Source organism: Phaethon aethereus (genome assembly GCF_964289735.1).
Source record: "Phaethon aethereus genome assembly, chromosome: 3".
In the NCBI taxonomy this organism is placed as follows: domain Eukaryota; kingdom Metazoa; phylum Chordata; class Aves; order Phaethontiformes; family Phaethontidae; genus Phaethon; species Phaethon aethereus.
This window is the reverse complement of record NC_138576.1, coordinates 27,056,476-27,079,725: the sequence shown is the minus strand read 5'-3', so window position 1 is coordinate 27,079,725 and position 23,250 is coordinate 27,056,476. Positions and strand designations below refer to the sequence as shown.

The 23,250-nt window shown below is 40.1% G+C and overlaps 1 protein-coding gene across 1 annotated transcript; it reads left to right on the top strand.

Annotated features, from left to right (window-relative positions):
- Positions 1–2,083: 2,083 nt before the first annotated feature.
- On the top strand, positions 2,084–21,833 carry CILK1 (ciliogenesis associated kinase 1; the record flags this gene model as incomplete). The annotated part of the gene is made up of 13 exons (XM_081998254.1): positions 2,084–2,184; positions 3,912–3,966; positions 5,500–5,621; positions 7,591–7,670; positions 10,073–10,205; positions 10,669–10,840; positions 11,510–11,677; positions 14,106–14,402; positions 15,461–15,651; positions 16,291–16,442; positions 17,843–17,971; positions 20,892–21,005; positions 21,463–21,833. 13 exons carry the CDS (start codon positions 2,084–2,086, stop codon positions 21,615–21,617), a joined length of 1,869 nt encoding a protein of 622 aa, XP_081854380.1. The 3' UTR covers positions 21,618–21,833.
- Positions 21,834–23,250: the final 1,417 nt, after the last annotated feature.

Here is a 23,250-nt window from a genome sequence, read left to right as displayed (position 1 = left end):
GAATAGGCAGTTATGTTCACCGCTTCATCTATTCAAGAAACATCAGGAAAATGATCTGTCTGTGATAGCCAGTGGTAATTATTACTAGCAATGTCATTGTGCTAGCAGTGTTACACATCTTTTGGTTTGCTGTGTTATCAAACACGAGGCAAGGATGTCCCTCCACTCTGCAGTCACAGTCCCCTGGAAAGTGATACGTGAACGGTAAGCCAGGGGCAGCATGATGGTCCATGAGTTGTAAGCCGTTGCATCTGTTACAATTTCAGAACTCTGTCATTAGGGGGGGCACGTGTCCACAAATCCTATCTGTTTCGATTTGAAGTTACTGTATAAAATTACCTAAATTATACTAACAAATACTACATTTTCAGACTAGGAGACCATGGCTTTGTTGTTGTTTGACATTTTTGCCAAGGACCTGAATAAAGGCCTGGGAGCCAAGGCTTCTGAGTTGCCATCCAGTCATTGACCAGCTGGAGTACCCAAAGCTTTTTAACCTGGATGCAGAATATAGCTTTATGCTATGCAGGTGCACCGCCTGAAAACTAGCCAAAAAGAAACTGGTACTCCAAAGTGCCACTCTTATGGACAGGCTGTCTTGTTCCTTGGCAAGTGGTACAAAATGTGGGATGAGGTCTCTAACTTAAGGTGCTTGGTCGTGGTTCTCTGTAAGTAGTGTGTCGAGAGAAAAGGGTACTGCTAGAGGGTAATTCCTCCTGCCTGTCTGAGACACTACCCAGTGTCTAAGATAGTATTAGAGACATGCCATTTTTTTTCATACACAATGTGTGAAATTGTAGGAAGGTATATTAACATCGTATTTCCTAATTTGGTTTGTTTGTTCCTGTATCAGTGTTAGTGGGACTAATAGGCTTAGAAGACTGAAAAAAAGGAACTTCACAACATCTTGCATCTGCAGGATTGTGGTTCTGCATTGATGTCAGTTCAGAGTTCAAGCAATGTAATCGCATTACTTTTAAAATAATAATTTGGCTTTGTGAAATAAGGCAAGATGGAGGAGAGATTTAAGGCTGCTACAAAAAGATTGTGGAAATGTAGTTTAAATGCAGGTTACAGAAGGCAAAAGTCACCAGCCATGAGTATTGCTGTCCTCTTGGAGTTGGAGAAAAAGAGAATACAGGGACCAAACCTTCATTGCAGGGGAATTGTTTTATTCACAATGTATGGTTAATTTGCATAGGATAGATCACATTTCTTCTCGGGTAAAGTGTAGGAAATACTAGCAACAATTAGATTAAATGAGGGAATAAGAACTTTTTTGCTTTATTATATCTAGCATTCTGTTGTTCATGCAGTGTCAGGGATAAAGCTCGACTAGGTGATCTGATGTAGCCACTACTTCTAGAGACTGATTCATGCTTAGGGCTACTGTAGTAAAACACATTTGGTCTTATCTAACATGACTATAATATTCTTCCTCTGAAGACTTTGTTTAAGGCAATACATATGGGTATATCTCTAGCATAGGACCATGTGGACAGTCAGGAAATTGGTTTGCTTTAACCGATGGCAGTACAACTTGGGAGATGGTGACTTACATGTCTGATAATTTGGCTAGAACAGATTCCCTCCTATCTTACTATAATGCTGTAATGCTTCATTTTTCTGATAGCAAACTCTTTTCCCTCCAAGCTATGAGACTTTTTCCTCTGCTTTTAGTAATAATTGCTCCCATAAGGGCTGCCTGCAAGCTTGCTTTAAAGTACCTCTAGCTTTAGTGTAAGAGTGGATTTGGGGACCATAGCCAGTTATGTCCAGGCACAGGCTAGCCCTTTCTGGTGAGAGAACAAGACAAGTGTTTGTGTACAGCTTAAAAGGAGTGTCTCTTGGAGGAGAATGGAGTCTGCAAACAAGCAATCTCAGAAGGGTACAGAAATCAAACGGATTATGTTCTGTGCTTTCAGACCAAAGGCTAAGTCTTGAAAACATGATTCCTGCAACTGTTCACACTGTCCTGAGTGCTCTATATTTATGCTGCCACAGAAAGAACTGGTTACACTCGGAGGAGAAACACAAGAAACACTAAGGACTGAAATGTGCTTGCAGCGAATGTTTCCTCATCATGAATAGGTACACAACTATCAGACAGCTTGGTGATGGGACCTACGGCTCTGTTCTCCTAGGGAGAAGCATTGAATCTGGAGAGCTAATAGCCATTAAAAAGTAAGTATTTTCATTTGTTATCTAACAGTGGATGGTCCGGGTTTTTTCATTCTATGGTCCTCATTCACTTGGTCATGCTGGTTTGAGTACTTCACATTCAACACAACGTTTGTATTTGGAGTTGTATTGGGGCAGCATGCAAAGCTCAAGTTCCTTGTATCCTCCAAAGCCTCAGCAGAACATAAAGAGGGTGAGATATATAGGCTTACTGTAACAGTGCTCTGCTACTACGTGCAGTTGAACATGTATTATGTATATTATTGAGAATGTTCTGCAATGCTGCTTTAGAGTCTGCAGCCTCTTCCCTGTTGCTTACATGGAACATACTTTTCATGGTCTAATGTCCCGTATAGCATTAATCGTGCACTGATAATTAACACAATGGATCTCATTGTCCATTATGTGTATCTTTATATGCTATTACATATTGGTCTTTTCAGCTTAAGATTTTCTCAAAATTCCTTGAGAAATCCATTTGATTTTTCTCTGCCGCTTCAGTAGTGACCTCAGTTTGTAAATGGCTTATTTGTCCTAGTTGTGGTAAGAGACGGCTGTAAAGCATTGCAGGCACCTTCCTGAAATACCAACCATGACCCAGGGACATACTTGTCAAAAGAGCTTTCAGTACAATGCTGTTCTGTATGCACAGTCAATGGCTGGCTTTAGAACTTTCTAAATCCTCTGTGCTGAGGGTGTTTTTCCTGTATCAAACCTTGCAAGAGGCACCTTTGATTTTTACTTTGCAACACGGTAGAAACTCAAAAATTTGAGAACAAACCAGAAGATGGTACTCTCTTAGCTTACATGTTAATGCCAATCCATTATTAAGGATGGAAATGGCCTGGTGGCTGAATGCAAAAGACACTAACTGCAAAAACACTGCTTAAACAAAAAAGTTATCCAGACTTTAATCAGTGAGGTATTTTTGTAAGTTTCATCAGAGCTTTTCGGTGTGTGCACGTACATGTGAGCCTTTGTCCTGTTGGTCCTAAAGCATAGAGTTATATATAAAAGAACTGAGTCATAATCAAAATGCATATGAACAAATAGGACCATATGTTACACACGGATACTATGTTCAGAGTTTTATTTTGGCTTAGGAGAAAGCAGATCTGCCGCACAGTTTGTTTCTGTTAGCACAGAATTGCTTAGAAGCTTGAAAGGAAAGGCAGAATTTGAAAAGAAGTTGGCATGATAGATGCAAGTCGCAAGGGAAAGAGAAACATGGAGAGCAGTGGACACTGAAAAATGAAGAAATGCAACCTAGAGGGGAAAGGTATTGAAATTACAGAGAAAAAAATATAGAGAAGAGGATCAAGAAGAATATGATAAAATTGGAGACCCAGTGAAGTGATTTAATTTGGTCTTCATTAGCTTTGTTTCAAAACTTAAGTCTGAGTTCTCATAACTGTCGTGACCCTTGTCCTTTTTACAGTTAGACTCTATTCCACCATATTGTATACTGGAAAGAAAAATAGCATTGTCGAAGGCTCTGAATTTTTTGCAGCAAGATACATATACATGAAAAAAGGCAGTCCTGTGTAATAGTAATGCTTTTAAATTCTATTAGAGTGTACCTTGTCTAGAGATGTAAAGTTTTTTGACAAAGGAGATAACACGTTATATTTTGATGGAAGAACTGGATTGTTAAGATGTAATGAGACTGTGAGTTTAAGAACAGCTGATGTTGACCATGTATTAATTGTTTTTCCCCTCTACTATTGTAGAATGAAGAGAAAGTTTTATTCCTGGGAGGAATGCATGAACCTTCGAGAAGTTAAGGTACTTTTTTCATTCAATGGTTGAATTTAATGTAGACAATCTCACATTTTGGGATAGCCTCAAATTCTTTCCACCTTTTTATCAAAACTGCCACCAACATGAGTTGTGGCATATGGCACTACAATTCTGTTTCCTGGCTCTGCATTTGAATGGGGTGTCTGTAGTCTTATAAAAAGTCTTACTAAAATTCTGTAGTCTTACAAAAAATCATTTTGTTCTAGAGAGCTGCTTCCTTCTTGCAGTGAGTGGTGAGTGAGTGAGAGATCTTTCCTATCACAAAACCTGGAGTTGATGGGTGTTTGCTTTTCAGAGCTTGAAAACACATGCCCTTTGCTCAGCAGTAACCTTTGTACATGCAGTTGTTTCTGGATAGTTGGTTTGGGGACAGACATTTAGCATGAAATTCTGACACCAGCAAAGCTTTAGGGATATGTTCTAAAGGACATCCCTTGATTTCTAGTCCTTACTGTCACTGTTGCAAATATGCAGAACACCTAGGTCACCTTTCTTACAGTACTGCTTATTGATACTGTGTTGCTGCAGAAAGAATGAACATAGAATACACTGAAAATCTAAAAAGAAGGTAGAATGAAGACCCTAGTATGCTGGTTTTGGCTGCGATAGACCCATACAAGCTGCTACAAAGAAAACTAACTCTATGGTTTGTATTTGTGACCACAACAGTGTTGATAACCCAGGGATGTTTTAGTTACTGCTGAGCAGTGCTTGCACAACCTCAAGCCTTCTCTGTTTCTTAAGCTTCCTCATCAGCAAGTGGGCTGAGGCTGGGCAAGAGACTGGGAAGGGACACAGCCAGGACAGCTGACCAAAGGGATAGTCTATACCGTATGACATCATGCTCAGCATATAAAGCTGGGAGCAGAAGAAGGAAGGAGGAGGACATTCAGAGTGGTGGTGTTTGTCTTCCCAAGTAACCATTACGTGTGATGAAGCCCTGCTTTCCTAGAGATGGCTGAACACCTGCCTGCCAATGGCAAGCAGTGAATGAATTCCTTGTTTCGCTTTTCTTGCGTGTGCAGCTTTTGCTTTACTTATTAAACTGTCTTTATCTCAAACCATTAGTTTTCTCGCTTTCTGCCCTTCTCATTCTCTCCCCTATCCCACTGGCAGGGAGTGCAAGCTCAGCTGCCCACCAGGGTTATTCCACAATACCAAGGAAGAATTTCCAGGGTTACATTTAGTCCTGAGTCTAACCTGACTATTGCCAGGGCAAGTACAAGAAGAGTGTGAATTGTGCAAGTAGGAAGTTGCTTACGGAGAAAATGCAGTTGTTTTGGTGACTACTGTGATGCCAGATAGCTGGCTTTTGAATGACTAGCGTATTAAATTGATACATATACTGCATGTGTATCTGGTAATACTTGGAGATCTGGTCTTTGTTCTCAGACCTGTCTGATTATTTAAAATATTGAAGAATTTTTGAAGCCAAGTCTTCTGCATCAGTGAAAGTCTTTTTTCATTTTCGTTAGAGTAAGTACCTTTTAAAATCCTGTTTGTATTTTCTGTTTCTAGTCTTTGAAGAAATTAAACCATGCCAATGTAGTAAAGTTGAAAGAAGTTATCAGGGAAAATGATCATCTGTATTTTGTGTTTGAATACATGAAAGAAAATCTCTATCAGTTAATGAAAGAAAGGTATGTAACAGCATCACTCATTCCTGATATAAATTAATTACTTGCGTAATGTGCTTTTAACACACCTGTTACTTTTCAAAGGACTTTGGATCATTTGTTTAGGCTTAGATCACTGTGGCTTAAAGCTGTGTGCTGCATTAGGAGCTGTGGCTGTCACCTTTGAGCATATCCCAAACAGTTTAGTGAGAGCTTTCGGTGGTTCTTCCCAGATTAGCCTGGCAGATAAGTAGGGCACTCTTTTGAGAGTTAGGAGCTGTGGACTTTTAACAGCCCTCACGCTGAAGAGGCGTTGAACCTAGAACTTTTAATTTCTACGTAAGTGCTCCAACTAGCAACGCTTTTTCTATTAGAGGGTGGTATTACCACCTCTTCTGTTACGGCTTCCTCAAATAAATGAATAAATAAAAAGTGGTTGAAACGGTAATCAGGAGGAGTCAAATTCTGGATTGCTTCTAGGAGGTTTTTTTCCTTGCAATTTGAACTGACATGTCCAAAGACTGCCTCTTTTTGTCAGCGTTCTCAGTAAAATCTAGCTTTTTAGTATTTGCTGGAGCATTAATAAAGTCTTGATTTTTAGCCTTTGGACCATGGTATAATCCTCCAGAGGATAATTTGGGGCAAAAGAGCTCCCTGCTTTGAATTGTTCTCTGAGGTGGCCATTTTCTCTCTATGGACAATAGAATCAGCCTGGGAGATGACCGTAATCTTCCTTGATTTAACAAAGTAAGGTTATTGTTATAACATAGGTCTGTCGATACTACACAAAAAACCTTTTTAAGCATAAAAATACTTATTATGCATGCACAGGTATGGAACAACTTCAAATTGGACACATATATGGATGCTGATTTTTAATTATATGAAACGATGTACTTTGAGAAAGTGGTTATAGTGCATGACATAGAAACCAATCTTTAGGAATGTTTGATATATCCTATCTCCTTAGCAAAACAAAAAGGGCAGATGTCTGTAAAAGTATGCTACACATCATACTCTCTATAGTTTAGCTAGGCCTTGGACTGGTCAGACATTGTATAAATCAAACCTTTAAGAATGTGATTTATTTGCTTAAGTCTTAGTTAAAATTGCCAGCCTTGCTGGAAGGGACTGTAGAGGAAATATGACTCCCTGCTGTAATTAAAAAAATAAGCAAGCAAATATGAAAAGCTGCCTCTAGTAGCTGATCTCACTTCTGAAATATGTGATGGTCAAGATTTTTGAGAGGTATCAAGCTCAGGAAATTGAATAAGGCCCAGACCGTCATCTTCATTCACTGTTAGGCTCTTTCTGAATAAAATTGTCACTGATTTCCACCCCAGCCCATCCCTACTGTGTTTTGGCATGTGCAGAGGCAGCTGGTACAAAGCTGTTTGATCAGAATCCTCTCTTGGTAAGAGGGGCTATCATTGACTGGCCTGCCGTGGCTGATCTTCTCACCTGAACTTCATGAGGAGAAGAACCTCTTGTTTTCAGTGGTAGCAGATGAGACTGTTTTTTCGGATAACAGAAGAGAAAGAAGTAGCATGTCAGCTGTTAGACAGTAACAAGGCAGAGTCAAAAGTACGGCTTGTATATGCTCTCGAAGAGAGGCCAGAAGAAACGGCATGAAAAGCACTGAATTAACATGAGCCCTTGCTGTCTTGAGGAACATGTCTTATGACTTGTATGTGTTAAGGTTTGTTCAGTTTGTCCAATTTTCTTTTTTTTCTTTTTCTTTTTTCTTTTTTTCCCTTTTTTAAGTCACTGTCCCACATAGTCTTACCATGATGTCACACTGTCTTAATATAATGTAATATGCAAAATGCTGTGTAAATTTTGTTGGAGAAATAAACTACATGAGAGAGCTTAAAATATATCTAGCAGTTTTATTGTCATTGTTACGTTTTATCTTTGGTTTCTTAGATAGCATAATCTAATGTGTGAACTTAAGCATTAACATTTATTTTTTCCCTTCTCTTTTATCCCACAGAAACAAACTGTTTCCAGAGTCTACAGTTAGGAATATTATGTATCAAATCCTGCAAGGGCTTGCATTTATCCATAAGCATGGTAGGTTATGTTTTAGCTGTAAACATTTTGAATTAGAGCAAGATGGTATCTGTGTAAATTTTTAAATGAGTACACTAACTATTGCATTACTAACTTTAATAAAAGGGAATGATCAAAAGAATTACACTATATGAGAGATTCAGATTACTGAAAATACCCATATTTTATGGTTGGCTGGTATTTTAGTCTGGAGGTTTGCTCACTTCCTTTTCTGTAGATTTCTACTTTCTCAAGCTGGCAGCTGGTGACTTCTGAAATTCTTTTGATATTAATGGGCACATTTCTTGATAGATTTAGAGATCCCTTGAGACTGAGAATAAAGGAAAAATTACTATTTTCTCAAGGTGAACACAGATACCGGAATAAAATGCATATTCTCTGGAAGATACACTTAAAGTAATAAAATATGAGTGACAAACAGCTTTCATTGCATGGCCTTCCAACGAATTTTTACGGTAATGATAAAAGCTGAAGCTGGTGTACCAGCCGGTAGTAACAAGACCCATGTAACTGAGAAAAAAATTACTTATTCTAATGATAACTTCCTCACCATGTTTTGCTGCCCTCTGCAATTCTGCCTGCTAAATGCGTTGTAGTGTATGTTGCAGCTCTTAGGTTTATCAGAGGAGAACTAACATCAGTGGCCAAAGTCCTGGAATTGAGAGGCTTGTAGGACCAGCTTTTCAGTTCACTTGAACACTTTTAACTTGGTTTTGCAAAACATTTTCAAGCTGATGGCTTTATTCTCTATTCTAATGGGGCGTGGATACTCTTCTGAAACCAAACTAGAAATTCCAGTCTGTTGCAGTGAGATACAAAATACTTAAAACCAGAAAAATAGTATGATTTATTTGCAAAAATCTAAGCTACCTTTTTTTTAATAAATTATCAGATGGATCACAACCTTTCAGAATACCTTTTACTTCTATTTAACTTACTATAGCTATAAAGAATGAAAAATTTTGTGTGGAAACTGTCTTGTTCACTGACCTGCTACACACTAGGCTGGTATTTCTGCCAAGATGTTGCAAATCCATAGTTCCAAAGATCTGGAAATTCATGGCAAGCCTGACAGGATGGTCTTGATGGTCTTGTGACTCACAGTGTAAGACTGGGTGTCCCAAGATTCTCTCTGCAACAGTTTTGGAAAAAATCACATGAATTCCACCCACCCCCCACCCCCCCGCCCCTTATTTCTCTGTTCTTTTCCTGTATGGCATAGAAATGTTTGTCAAGTCAACTTTTTATGTTCTTTGTCCATTGAAACTCGAAGCATCTTTTCATATTTGAATACATAATTGATTACTCTTTTTACAAGTTTGCCATGAAGTAAATTGTACCTCAAAAGTGTTCTGTTGGTGCATTGCCTGTCTTTGCAGCAAAATACAGAAGTGATTGTACTAAATGCTAAACACAGCCTTGATTGCTCTGTTTGCTGTCTTCCATAAAGAGGCAGTAGTTCAAGCTGGCACCAGAACGTCTACTTAATATCCCTAGGAAGGACATAATCTGCTAGTGGGTAGAAATCTACAGCTCTGTGTCTTCAATGCTGTCATGCATTAATCTAACAAACAGAAGTTAATAGAGACAATGTAGACACATCCTATGTGAGTGTTTATTCTGTTCTCTGTGGGAGCATATTCAAGGCCATGGAAAAAACTAAGCATGTTGGAAGGCCTCTGAAAAGGAGGTCCTAGAGCTATAGTAAGTTACTACAGAGGGAGCTGTGTATGGAAAATAGTGGTCTCCAATGCCTGCAAGGAAGAAGCGTAAGGACAAGTTTTCCAGACTAAGGGTGGAAACAAATTCCAGAGACAGTAGTCAGTAATATTCTAGCTCTCTTTTCTTATTTGTATTGAAAGAGCTCTTGCCAAATGCTCATTTGTGATCAAGTTTTGGTGAATGCGGAGAACACTAAAAAAATATGCTGAGATCCTCTGTCTGATAGGGCGATGAGTAACTGAGTGCTTGCAGATTATTGCGTTCTCAGGTTTAAAAAGAAGTTTCAAAGTGCAAAATAATTATACCTCATGTTTCAGTTTGTATTCTGTTTAAAAGAACTTTTCAAGTATTTTTTTTGATGTCTCCATTGCACTGTTTCCAACACAATTAGAATGAAACTAACATTAAAATGGTGTAATTTTTTTTTGTTAAAGAAATGTCACTTAGCTACCTGACTGAATGGTCTGAATTATTATAAGATAGTCAACTTGTGTATACTGTTCTTCACGGTCTGACTGAACAAGCTCTATACTCACTAGTTCTGTTGATCACGTAAGACTTTGTGTTGTGCTAGTCAAGCTTCAGCAATAAGAACTAAAGCAAAACAATCCAGGTGGAAAATAAAGGCTACAGCTAGGGATGGCATTGCAATACACATCAATATTTCATTTGAATTTTAGGATTCTTTCACAGAGACTTGAAACCTGAAAACCTCCTTTGCATGGGACCAGAACTTGTGAAAATAGCAGACTTTGGCTTAGCCCGAGAAATCCGATCTAGACCTCCTTACACCGATTATGTATCTACAAGATGGTAAGTGCTAGTATTTGCGTGCATTGTGTAAAACTTATAATCAAACCTTTAAAGAAGTAAAGTATTAAATTTGTGCTGAATGTAATAACAGTTTTGATGCCGCCTCTTTATGAAACTTTTATTTAAAGTTGGCGTAATTCAAAAAGTTTCAGTTAGTGCAAGACAGTTTACAGATGGCAGCAACACAGGAACAAATAGGGAGGCTGATAAGGCAGGTGGGACATGCTGGGATTGCTGCATGTCAGGAAGGCATAAGAGAGCTTACAAGACCTTATGTAGGTTTTAATTCTTCATTCTTGGAAAAAAAAAGTGAAGTCTTACGTATAGGATGGGAGAGGATAGGAGGTTTTTAAGGGATGTTTGCTTTTAACAGCAAAGAATGAAAAGCTAAATGTTTTCATGTATGCCTGTTTGAACTGTGTTGATTGCTGGGATTTGTTTCTTTTTTTTTCCTCTCTTACAGGTACAGGGCGCCTGAAGTCCTTCTGAGATCCACCAGCTATAGTTCTCCAATAGATATTTGGGCTGTTGGTTGTATAATGGCAGAAGTTTACACACTGAGGCCTCTTTTCCCAGGCGCCAGTGAAATTGATACTATATTCAAAATCTGCCAAGTCTTGGGGACGCCAAAGAAGGTAGCTAAAGTGACATTCCACACTGCAGTAATACTAGAGGTGTTCTGCAATACAGAATGGCACATATTGGCATGAAAATGGCACATACAGAATGGCATGAAAATTTATTATTTTTATGCTAACTGCTATTGTATGGTATTGACCTCAGATATAGTAAACTAATTTAGAACTCATTTTCTGTGAAATAAGCATTATGTAATTATGCTCTGAAAGCTGACATTTAGAGGAGGAAAAATAGATCCCCAAACAGGAACAAAGTCATTAGACTGATTTCATTAGGTGGAAATTTAATTTTGTCTTGCATATTGTATATAAACCTGTTGTTTAAGAGACTAGAAATTGGTATCAGGGCAAGACTTCTATCTCCTGAGTCCGTTTGTGCCTTTGACTTGGAATCATAGAATCATTAAGGTTGGAAAAGACCTCTAAGTTAGATCATGAAGTCCAACCATCAACCGAACACCACCATGCCCACTAAACAATGTCCCGAAGCACCACTTACCTCTCATCAGAGGTTTGAGGTGAAAATTTCTTGGTGAAATCTTTAATATAGTCTAGACTAAGATGGACACAGTCTATTACTGATAGGAGAATATATGCTTGTGTACTTAGGCACTATGATATTTGACAGCTGAACTTTCTTTGTGATTGGAAATCTCATTCTTCCAGAACGACTGGCCTGAAGGCTACCAACTTTCAGCCTCCATGAATTTTCGATGGCCTCAGTGTGTACCTAACAATCTAAAAACCCTCATACCTAATGCTAGCAGTGAAGCAGTGCAGCTCATGAGAGACATGCTGCAGTGGGACCCCAAAAAGCGGCCAACAGCTAGTCAGGTTTGGTTTTGTTTTCTTTTTCTCACATCTGCATATGATGCTTCCTTTCACTGCAAGACACCTTTTACAGTCATTTAACAGTTGCACAGGGGTGCACTTCTTAGAAGGGAGAAGAGCAGAAGCCAAGAACAATTTGCAAGACAAAGGGGAGTAATTAAAATAGAGTAATCAATCTTACGCATGCAGCATCAACTGCATGGGGTGTGTGGTCAATGATCGAATGTGTGACTGCAGTGTGTATAAGTACACCTGAATAAAGTATAATCCAGTCACTGTGAAAAGCAGCAGAGTGAAGGTAGGATGTATGGCTGAAGGCTATGCTGCTGTTCCTTCATTGCTATTGATACGCGCCACAGAGTCATAGAATAGTTGAGGTTGGAAGGGGCCTCTGGAGATAATCTGGTCCCACCCCTCTGCCCTAGACAACATGTGCCAGTGCTCAGTCACCCTCACAGTAAAAAAGTTTTCTGATGTTAAGAGGGTACCTCCGGTGTTTCAGTTTGTGCCCATTGCCTCTGGTTTTGTCACTGGGCACCACTGAAAAGAGCCTACCTCCATCTTCTTTGCACCTTCCATGTGGGTATTTGCATACTTTGATAAGATCGCCCTGAACCGTCTCTTCTCCAGGCTGAACAGTCCCAGCTCTCCTAGTCTTTCCTCCTATGTGCGATGCTCCAGTCCCTTAATCATCTTTGTGACCCTTTGCTGGACTCTCTCCATTATGTCCATATCTCTCTTCTGCTGGTGAGCCCAGAACCGGACACAGAACGCTAGATGTGGCCTCACCAGTGCTGAGCAGAGGGAAAGGATCACCGCTCTCAACCTGCTGGCAACACTCCTGCTCATGCAGCCCAGGATACCGTTAGCCTTATTTGCAGCAAGGGTGTGTTGGTGGTTCACATTCAACTTGGTGTCTGCCAGGTCCTTTGCTGCAAAGCTGCTTTCCAGGTGAACGTGGTTGACCCCAGCATGTACTGGTGCGTGGGGTTGTTCCTCCGCAGGTGCAGAACTTGGCATTTCCCCATGTGGAACTTGTTAAGGTTCTTGTCAGCCCATTTCTCCAGCCTGTCGAGGTCCCTCAGGATGGCAGCACGACCCGCTGGTGTATCAGCCATTCCTTCCAGTTTTGTGTCATCAGAAGACTTGCTGAGAGTGCACTCTGCACCACCATCAACATCATTAATGGAGATGTTGAACAGTATTTGCACCAGTATTGACCTGTGGGGTACACTGATACCTACTGGCTTCCAGCCAGACTTTGTTCCACTGATCACTACCCTTTGGGCCTGGCCATTCAGCCGGCTTTCAATCCACCTCACTGTCTGCTCATCCAGCCCAGTGTTGCCTGCATGAAGCTAGCTTTTGCAAGGCAGTTTGTAGGGCAATCTCAGCTCAACTGCTACTGTAGATACGTCCCAACACTCTGTACATAAGCATAGCCTGAGTCATCAGTATTGCAAATAAAATGGTCCAGTTGATGTTGACGGTAGCCACTGATTTCAGATATCAGTACTGTAGTGGTAGCACATCACCTTCTGGAAAACAGATGGGATTCTGGGTTCAAATCTCACTTCACTTCAATAGGACCATAGCTGAACCTTTGTGGTTATATCAGACCTTCAGTACAAATTGTAATAAAAAGCTTTAAAGCTGATTAAAGCAATTAAAAAGTACAAATAGACAAAGAACTCTCAAAGGTAACGAAAAGCAAAAAAAACTGACAATAACTTGATATTAAGAGCCATTAACAAATGTTTTGCAGTAAGGTACAAATATGGTGAGGAATCTGAGCTTTTAGAAGCTTTTTGCAGTGAGAGGTCTTTAGGAAGGGAAGATGAGTATACCTGAAACAGCAAGATGGGCAGAGATTAATTGCCTTTGTGACAACTCCTTAATACTTGTAAAGCAGGATAAAGGTATTTTTAACAACATGTCTTCCAAAAAAGAGAGAGGATAATATTCATAAGGGTTGTATTTCTTTAACTTGATTCAGTCTTGGAACTGGAGAATGGAAGAGACGGGATGTCTCTGGGGTCATTCAAGGCTTGATGGCTGCATCTGTGATGACAGGAGTGCATGTGTTTGCACATGTGCATGCACACACACACACATGAAGAGACAGCACATAATGAAACATGCTTCTAGATGCCATATACCTGGTTAAGTATCTTACTTCCGCAGAACCTTTTCCTTTCGTGCAAGTCCACAGAGGATTTGATAACTTGGTATTTGTTGAAACTTTTCTACTATTGCAGCATTATTCTGAAGTGGATCGTGCTCGCTAGAATGTAGTGTCGAGAGATGGGTCTTCTGCTGTTTTTCCCACCCCAGAACAAAGGAAATTAAATTTGTACTGTCCCACAGGGCTAGGGTAGGTTAGAATCTTTGGTTTCCCAAGTTGGATCCTAACATCTTCATTATGTTTTAGGCACTTCGATATCCGTACTTCCAGGTTGGCCATGCCCTGGGTGTTCAGGAACTGGGGAAACAAAAAGAACTGCATAATAAATCATCTCTGCATATTAAGCCTGTCCCTCCAGCTCAACCCCCTCCGAAACCTCATGCCCGCATTTCATCAAGGCCTTTTCAACAAAGCCAGTCTTCTCAGCATTTGATGTACCCATACAAGACAGACAACTCTGGGGCTGAGCACAGTAACTACTTACAGGAGGACAAGTCTAACCAAGTTCTTCTGCCTGCAATTCACAATAAGGTTCCTCAGCAGGTAAAGGTCCATCTAGCATAAGATACACTTCCTGATATACTGCCTGATTTTTCCTTAATTGTGTTCTTTTTCTTGTTCTCTTTCAAGGTTCTTATACTTTACTAAAAGGACAGGAAATGGGAATAAAGAATAGTTATAACTTACTGATGGAAACTAGAGGTTACTCTTGTTGAAATCTAAATCCAATTGCTATAAAACAAGCAAGTCGATTTCTCATTTCAAAGCCATTTTATGCTTCCCTTTGTTGTAAAGCACCACTTAAAGAATGTCACTGTGATTTCATACGAGTAAAAAGGATGTACAGTGGCCAGCCTATTAATGGGACTGATGCCAGAGAGAAAAGTATTAAGCCAAATAGTGTTGAAATGAGTGGGGCTTTTGCCTTCATCCATTTCAGGCATCCAGTTTATTTGACTGAGAATAATAGTCCCTTTGGGCTTGGCCATGGAAAACAACAGATTCTTCTTTCAGCATAAAGAACCTACCGTTTCTGTTGATTATACAGGGAGTCTGGATTCATAAGAGAGATTAGAAGAGCAGACAGTGTGAATGCTGATGCTAAGAGATTGGTCTTAAGTAGGGTCTGTACTGGCCGTGTACAGAGTTGCACAAGGTTGAAATGTGCTGATGAGCTTAAATGGCTGGAAGAGACCCAAATTTGTACGTATGCTGTCCTGCAAGAAAAATACATTTTATAAATGTGCATGCAGTTTTGTACTCCCAAGATGGGTCAGGAAATAAAAATTGAGCGTGAGCTAATTGTTTGGGAGGTATATAGTAAAATATAAATAGAATTGGAATCAAGACCTAAGAAATTTATTCTTCAGTCAGTGCAAGATACTTTATTACAGGATGAAATGCAGAAGATAAGTAATAACGTCTACAGACTACAGATTGAGTTCTTAGCATGTTTAATGAAAGATTAGGATTCTGTTGTTACAGCTCTACTACCACCATTACTCTTTGAGACAGGAAAAAAAAAAGAAGTCCTCTTTGTTCCTGTCACCTGGCTTATGATGTAAGTGCGTGGGTTTGTTTCTTTTCAATCTTTATAACAGAAAACATGTGCTGGGACTGAGAATATAAATGGTGAACTTAAACCAAAAACTAGGCGAAGATGGGGACTTGTTGCTAGAACAGTGAAGAGTTCTGAAGACTGGGATGACTTGGAAGACCTTGATTTCAGCTCTTCCGTCACAAGGGTGGACTTGAAAAGCAAGAAGAGGCAGAGCGATGAAACTGTTTGTAGGTAAGTTGGTTTCTTTTATGTCCATGTGCTGTTTGGTCTTCTTTCCCTAGGCTTTGCCTCTTTTTTCATAATGTTGCTCTTTATGCTTTCTGTGGATCTAGAAACATATATCCAGGCCAGTAAAGGATATGCAGCTTGTTTCTCTCCTGCTTTGCCTTGGCTGCTTGTTGAATGCTGAACTGTGAATTTCAAACACCTTTTCTAATGGACAGTGCATCCTTCTGTACAATTCGTTGTTCATTTTCCCCCACTGAAAATGATGCTTAGCTTAAGTTTTCCCAAGTTAATCTTTGAATTAATTTTCATGTATGAACCATTTTGACATATTTCATGCATATAAAATGTTTTTGGTGACTCTAAAATGCAGTTTCCATGGATCATACACAGTAGAGAAAAACTTACTGATTGATTTATAAAAAGTCTAAAGGAAATATATAAGGGAACTAGAAGCACAAATCTGATTTTCAGGGTTACTTGTATGGTTTCAGGCTGAAAATATTCCCTGTTCTCTGTGTTTATGCTGTAGCAAACACAGTATGAGGAAATGATTCCTGGAGATGGGAAGGAAATGAGAAGGACAACTGTGGATAAACATATGCTATAAGAATTGAACTAAGTGTAGCAATTTTTGGGTTATAGATTTGAAAGCATTTTGGACCTGAAGCCTTCGGATGCTGTAGGTTCTGGCTGCAGTGCACCTTCCCATGCGACCTTTCCACGTGAGGACACTCCCACATTGCGAGTTTCTGCAGCAAAGCAGCACTACTTGAGACATTCTAGGTATCTACCTGGTTAGTAAAAAATGCTTATATCTTTTTCTTCCTCTTATTCCAACAGCAATATGAAATAGTCATTGGTGTCATTGGTACATTTAGGCTTTATCCTTTGAGCTTGAGGAGTGGGGTTACTGCTTAAAGAAAATGAGGAGAGCAAGACCTTTGCTAGTGTAGATGGCCGTGATACAAACTACATTCTAGCAGTCTAACAGCTGAGATAAATCCTGGTTACAAGAATTATTGGTACTTCTTCCTTCTGCTGGATACTCTTTTATACTTTGAAGTGTGTTAGAAAATGCTGGTTAATGTGCCAGGCTACACCCTGTTTCCCTAAGAAGGATGAGGCTGGTCTTCTAGACTGGAAAAGAAAATGCCTTACATTTACCTCATGAGTATATAATACCATGAACAACAGAAACTAACTAATAGTGTGAATATACTGTGCTGTAGTTTGGAGTTAAATGGAATACAAATGCATGACTCTATCAAGAAATTGCATGCCTATCTTCATGTTAACCTCTGCTGTACTGAGACCAGCACTGGGGCAGAACAAAGTACAGGAGGTGGGCAGCATGTCTGTCTGTATTTAAAATGAGCTGAATATAAATGTATCCTCTTTCATAATTTCTGTTTATAAAGGCAGTGTTAGCTGTTCATTCACTTGTAGTACTAATACTTCAGAATTAATTAAGTAAACTACAAGGTATTGTGATGGTAAACTCAGTCTTTTTTCCTGAAACAATTAACGTCGGTGACCCAAATTGGATAACTATAGTAGAGTTTTGGTAGCTAGAAGTTGCATTACTAGAGAAGGTTGTAAAATACATTGATCGCAAGCCTCCTTTTGCTTTACCATGAATTGTGAGCGCATCCTTGCATGTTAGGTACCCTGCTTAAATATGGGATGTATATTAAATACAAATAATATGTGACATATGAACTCCACTGCAAACTGTGTGCACAATCTGTGGTTTCAGTAGGTACACCAGAGTACAATATTATGACAAATGTAATCTACCATAATTTACTCTCAGGTTATCTGGTCACTGTCAGGCTAAAAGCTGTAAAATGCCATGTTTGACACAAAGCAGAGATTTCAGTTAGGTAGCAAGCTTCACCTCCTGTGACTTGAGAACATTTGTGGCCTTCATGTAAGGATCCCGTCCCTTGACATAAGCAGCCATTGATGCTAGTGGAACTACTTAAGACTATTATTGTTGCAGGACTAGGGCCTAGTCATAGCATTGCTTTATGAGAGGGTGGGAACTAACCCAGAGCCATGTTAAGAGCAAAAAGGTTTTGCTTAAGTTCACTGAACTGGACATCTGCTCTAAGGTTGTGCATCAGGTGGAATGAATGCAAGCCTGTGTAACAACAGAGATTTCAGCATGGTAATTTTTGCATTTCTGCAATAGGAATAAGCACAAGGAGTGGCATAGTCTCCACTTCAAACAAAGAGTCTGTTCCGTCTAATCCTTGGCCCAGTTCTGGATTCCCCGGGAAGGCTTCTGGTTTGGGAGGAAGTATTAACAGGATGAATTCAGGTAAGAAGCTGTGCTTGACGCTATGAGAAAGGATAATAGATGAGGTCTCTGCAATTCCAAACAGCCATATTTTGGGGTCACCCATTTCTAATACATTGTCAGTTCTGAAGATACTTGCTACTATGTTTGTTCTTTTTGTCTAAATAGTTCCGAGCACTGTTCCTTGGATTTGGAGAGTACCTTAAACAAAAACATAATAATTTCTTCTAATGAATCGCCAAAAGTCTAGTTTGAAGTATCACATGCATAGAAGATTGGACAGCTTAGGTCTGTTAAACCTGAAATACTTCATCTTGCCTTCAGTTTCCCTCATCAGATTTTGTTATGTCATATTTTCAGGTTTCCATTATTTTAGCCCAGCTGATGCATAAATGACTGTCATACAGGAGGGTGCTGATTGTGGTGGGTTGACCTTGGCTGGACATCAGGTGCCCACCAAAGCTGCTCTATCACTCCCCTCCTGAGCTGGACAGGAGAGAGAAGATATTACAGAAGACTCATGGGAGAGATAAGGACAGGGAGAGATCACTCACCAATTACCATCTCAGGAAAACAGACTCGACTTGGGGAAATTGGTTTAATTTATCACTAATCAAAGTCAGAGTACGATAATGAGAAATCAAATCAAATCCTAAAACACCTTCCTCTCACCCCTCCCTTCTTCCTGGGCTCAACTTCACTCCCGATTTCTCTCCTGCCTCCTCCCGAGCGGTGCAGGGGGATGGGGAATGGGGGTTGTGGTCAGTTCATCACACGTCGTTTCTCCTGCTCCTTCCTCCTCAGGAGGAGGACTCCTCACACTCTTCCACTGCTCCAGCATGGGGTCCCTCCCACGAGAGACAGTTCTCCATGAATTTCTCCAATGTGAGTCTTTCCCACAGGCTGCAATTCTTCATGAACTGCTCCAGCATGGGTCCCTTCCCGGGGGTGCCATCCTTCAGGAACAGACTGCTCCAGCCTGGGTCCCCTGCGGGGTCACAAGTCCTGCCAGCAAACCTGCTCCAGCTGGGGCTTCTCTCTCCACGGGGCCACAGGTCCTGCCAGGAGCCTGCTCCAGCGTGGGCTTCCCACGGGGTCACGGCCTCCTTTGGGCATCCCCCTGCTCCGGCGTGGGGCCCTCCCCGGGTGCGGGTGGAGATCTGCTCCAGTGTGGAGCTCCATGGGCTGCAGGGGCACAGCCGGCCTCACCGTGGGCTTCACCAGGGGCTGCTGGGGAACCTCTTCTCTGGCACCTGGAGCATCTCCTGCCCCTCCTTCTTCACTGACCTTGGTGTCTCCAGAGCTGTTCCTCGCACATGTTCTTACTCCTCTCTCTGGCTGCAAATGCTGTCTGCAGGTTTTTTTTTTCCCTTCTGAACTCTGTTGTCCCAGAGGTGCTACCACTGTTACTGATGGGCTTGGCCTTGGCCAGTGGCAGGTCTGTCTTGGAGCCAGCTGGCATTGACTCTGTTGGACACAGGGGAAGCTTCCAGCAACTTCTCACAGAAACCACCCCTGCAGCCCCCCTGCTACCAAAACCTTGCCACATAAACCCAATACGGCCTAAACTGAACTAGCCGTACACATCACTGTTGTTATGTGAATAAAGAAAATAAAATCTGTCATCTATCATGTCTTTTAATTGATGCTGTTTAACATAGTGAAATAATTGTGGCTTTAAAAAAATTCAGACAAAAAGCAAAACTCTCCAATTTTTCTTCTTCAGGTCTTTGGGGCATTTGGTATTTCAGGTATTTAATCCCTCTTACTTGATTTGAAGTAAATAATGTGTAGATTTTTACATTAGATTTTACCAGATGTACTTAAACATGTTGATGTTTCTAGATTATATCTATGTATTTCCTCTCTAAATCTTTCTTGGCTTCAGGTTTTCATGTGATGTTCCAGATCTGCAGTGCAGTACTTGTTTTGCATACGTTGTTATGAAAATGTTTGAGAAAATTTCTGTGTAATGTTGGCCCAAAGAAACATTCTGGGCCTTTAGAAACTCTTGGTTTAAAAAATAAAAAACTTAAAATTTTGGATATAATTTAATCAGAAAATTGTTCTTTAAAGATTCAAGATGGCAAGATGTTGTAAATGGCTAAACTACATGAGAACCTTTATATACATAGCACGTCTCCTTCGTGGCTCGTCTACAAGTTCTACAAGTTTTTGCTTCTTTTGTAGTTGTGTAGGATATTGTTAGATTTTTCCCTTTTTTACTTATTGCCATCATTTCCCACAATACGCTTTGTCACTGCTTGACTGCTCTAGTACGACATAGGCATATGTGCGATGGATCTGATCCGTGCATGCTAACTTGTTTGCTGTCCATCTGCGCTATGACTCTAGACTGCTTTATTTATAACTATTTTTGTTCCAGTTTCTATGGCTTATCCTACAGGTCAGTGAGATCTGTTCCTGCTCAGATTAGAGGCAAGTTTTGTAGCTGACTTTCCAAACTTGGAACATGAATCTGTCACAGTTTGTTAAGATGCACTCTTAAGGGCTTCAGTAAGAGCTTTTTCTAGCACCAGAGCCCCAGACTCACTGCATAGAAGTCAACAGTGAGTATATTCATAGGACCCAGGTGCTGAAAATCAGACAAAATAATTGCAACTGAAATGCTAAGTTTTGAAAGCTTTGAGAAACCTTGAAAAAGCTGAGGTGTCACGGAGAAGCAGAAATTGCCCTTCTAAGAGTACAATTTGTACCTGTTTTCCGTTCATCTTTAATGCAGTCTGATGCTGACAGTCTCCTGAATGCAGGTATATATAGGATCTGTGAATTTCTAATGTTTGCAATGAAGTTCTTGTTTTCATCAGTTCGTGATGAGGCTTGATCTTGAATGCAATCCATCAGTGCACACCTTTGTTGTCTGTTGATAGTATGGAGATCCATTGTTTTGAGCTCAAGCATTCCCTGCCATTTCTTTCAGGGCCCATAGGATCAAGCGGTCTAACCAGTGGTTATATCCCTTCATTTCTGAAGAAGGAAGTAGGCTCTGCTGGGCAGAGGGTTCAGTTAGCACCAGCTGTGGATCCGTCTTCTAGTAAGTATAGTACCAAAGTTGTCTTGGTCCCTTGCTCTGGTAATGCTGTATATATGCAGCACTGAACTAAGTATCTTTGCTTTACTTTATCTGTAAATATTTGACTGACTGGAACTACAGTTTGTAACCTTGCAGAACTTCATATGGAGAAGGATTTGGTTTATTTTCACTTTGTTTATGAAGTATGTGGTTTTATCCACAGCATATTTCAGTGGGACCTAGAGGTTGATGTGAGAGCTGGCACAGAATTCACACTTGTCAAATCAGTGATACAAATACTCCTTGTCTGATAAGGTTTTAGGGATTGGATGCACTGTTGTTCACATCAGCAAATTCTGCTAAAAAGGGAGGCTTATTTCCTGAAGAAATAAGGATCTAGACCTGCATCCAGCTGCTGCTCAATGTCAGCAGCTACTCACTGAACCTTTATCTCATGGCATTTTCTTTTGTCCCTCAGATTATGCTTCTCTGAAGTCAGTAAGACCACATCTTGGACAGCCATCATTCAGTTCACCTACGAAAAGCACACCGAGGTTAATGTCTTTCCCACCACCAGCTCAGCCAATCCATGGGCGTGTTGACTGGTCTGCGAAGTATGGTGCTCACCGGTGATGTGTGTAAATAATGCTCTGAACCAGTGCGTGTTTCCCATGAAATGGTGGCTAATGTGAGACAATTGGATACTGTTTTATATACCTGTAAATTTAAAAGAAACAGATTTTCTGTGAATGAGGCATTTTGAAGTTGGGGGGTTTTTTTTACTTTTATTGTTGTTAATTTGAATGCAACCTTGTACCTTTTTGTATAAAATTGTTTTGTTATATAATTGGGTCCAGGTATTTTCATAAATCTGACACATTTTGTATATATGGCTTAGGGGGGTTGGCATTTTTATACGATAAATTTTTATACGGGACTTTTTATTAGATTCAACTTTTATAAAAAAGTGGATTAAAAAAGCAAAGTGGTGCAATATTGCAGTGGAAGAGAAGTACTGAGGAAGGGGCATTCATTAGACATTTTCTGAAGTTTATGTACTAAATGAGGCTGTGTAATTTCAGCGATGCCACGTCTTGATGCCACACTTCTGTTGTCCTATACTCACTTGCTTTGTACTGACATCAAAGGAGTGAGTGACTAACAGTCTTAAACTCTCCTTTGCAGTCACCGAGGGACTGCTAGAAGTCAGCAGGAGGCACTTTTTTAAAATTTATTTTTGCCTTTAAAAGGTTTTTGTTGGGCTGCTGTCCAGCTTTCCAGCTCCATTCTTTTGCTTTTACCAAATTTGGGGAATCTTCTTGTTTGGTGAAGGGTGAATACCTGTTTTCGGACACAGCACTCTTGTCCTGCTTTAAAGATGCTTCTTGGCATTGTTCACTATGAAATAGATTACGGACCTACCTCTTTTAAATTCATTTAAATGTTCTAATGATTTCTAAGGAGAAAAATCAGATTCTGTTTCTTCTTTTTTTTTGTTGTTGTTGGGAATATAAGGTCTGAAGACACATTTAAGATGGTATTAACAGTTATAAAGCTGGCTTCAGAGTAACAAAGTATTAGTAATACTCTAGCAGCAGAGTTTAAGGAAACAATATCTATGCAGCTGACTTAATTTTCGCAACTGTTTTAAATTGCCTTTGGAAGACAAATGCAGAGGAAATGAGTCAGTTTAAGGTTACTTCAGTTCTTCTTCACTTCAATACATTTTTACTTACAATGTGAAGAATATGTCAGCTTCCGTAAATTAGGCCCCCAGGCTCTACTGGAAAAGATGGGACCTTACCTGATCCTGCTAAAAAATGTTCTAAAATTGTAGTTGATTTCACAGAAACTGATACAGCTCTTTGATGAGCAGTTTAACTAAGTTTGTAAGAGAAAATGAATTGCCAGGTTATAGAGAAAAGAAAATACCCCCATAGTCTGGTTTAATTCTGCACTGGAAAGGAGTGCCAGAGTCCAGCCATCGGCAAAAGACTGATGTAGATCATAGTCAGCATTTGTCTGTTCCTGCACCTCCTTCCACAGAAGGAAGGCAAAACAGTACAGTGCTGTGGGAGAACATCTTTCATAGCTGCGTTTTGGAACAGCACCACCAAAGCTGAAGTGTGTTGTGAAAATGCATCTTCCTACAGAAGTGTACAGAAATGCTCACCTTTCTGAGCTCATCTTATTAACAGATAAGGCAAATTGTACAGTTATGAGACGTAAATACTGGCTGAAGGGGTCAGAACACGTATGGTTCTCA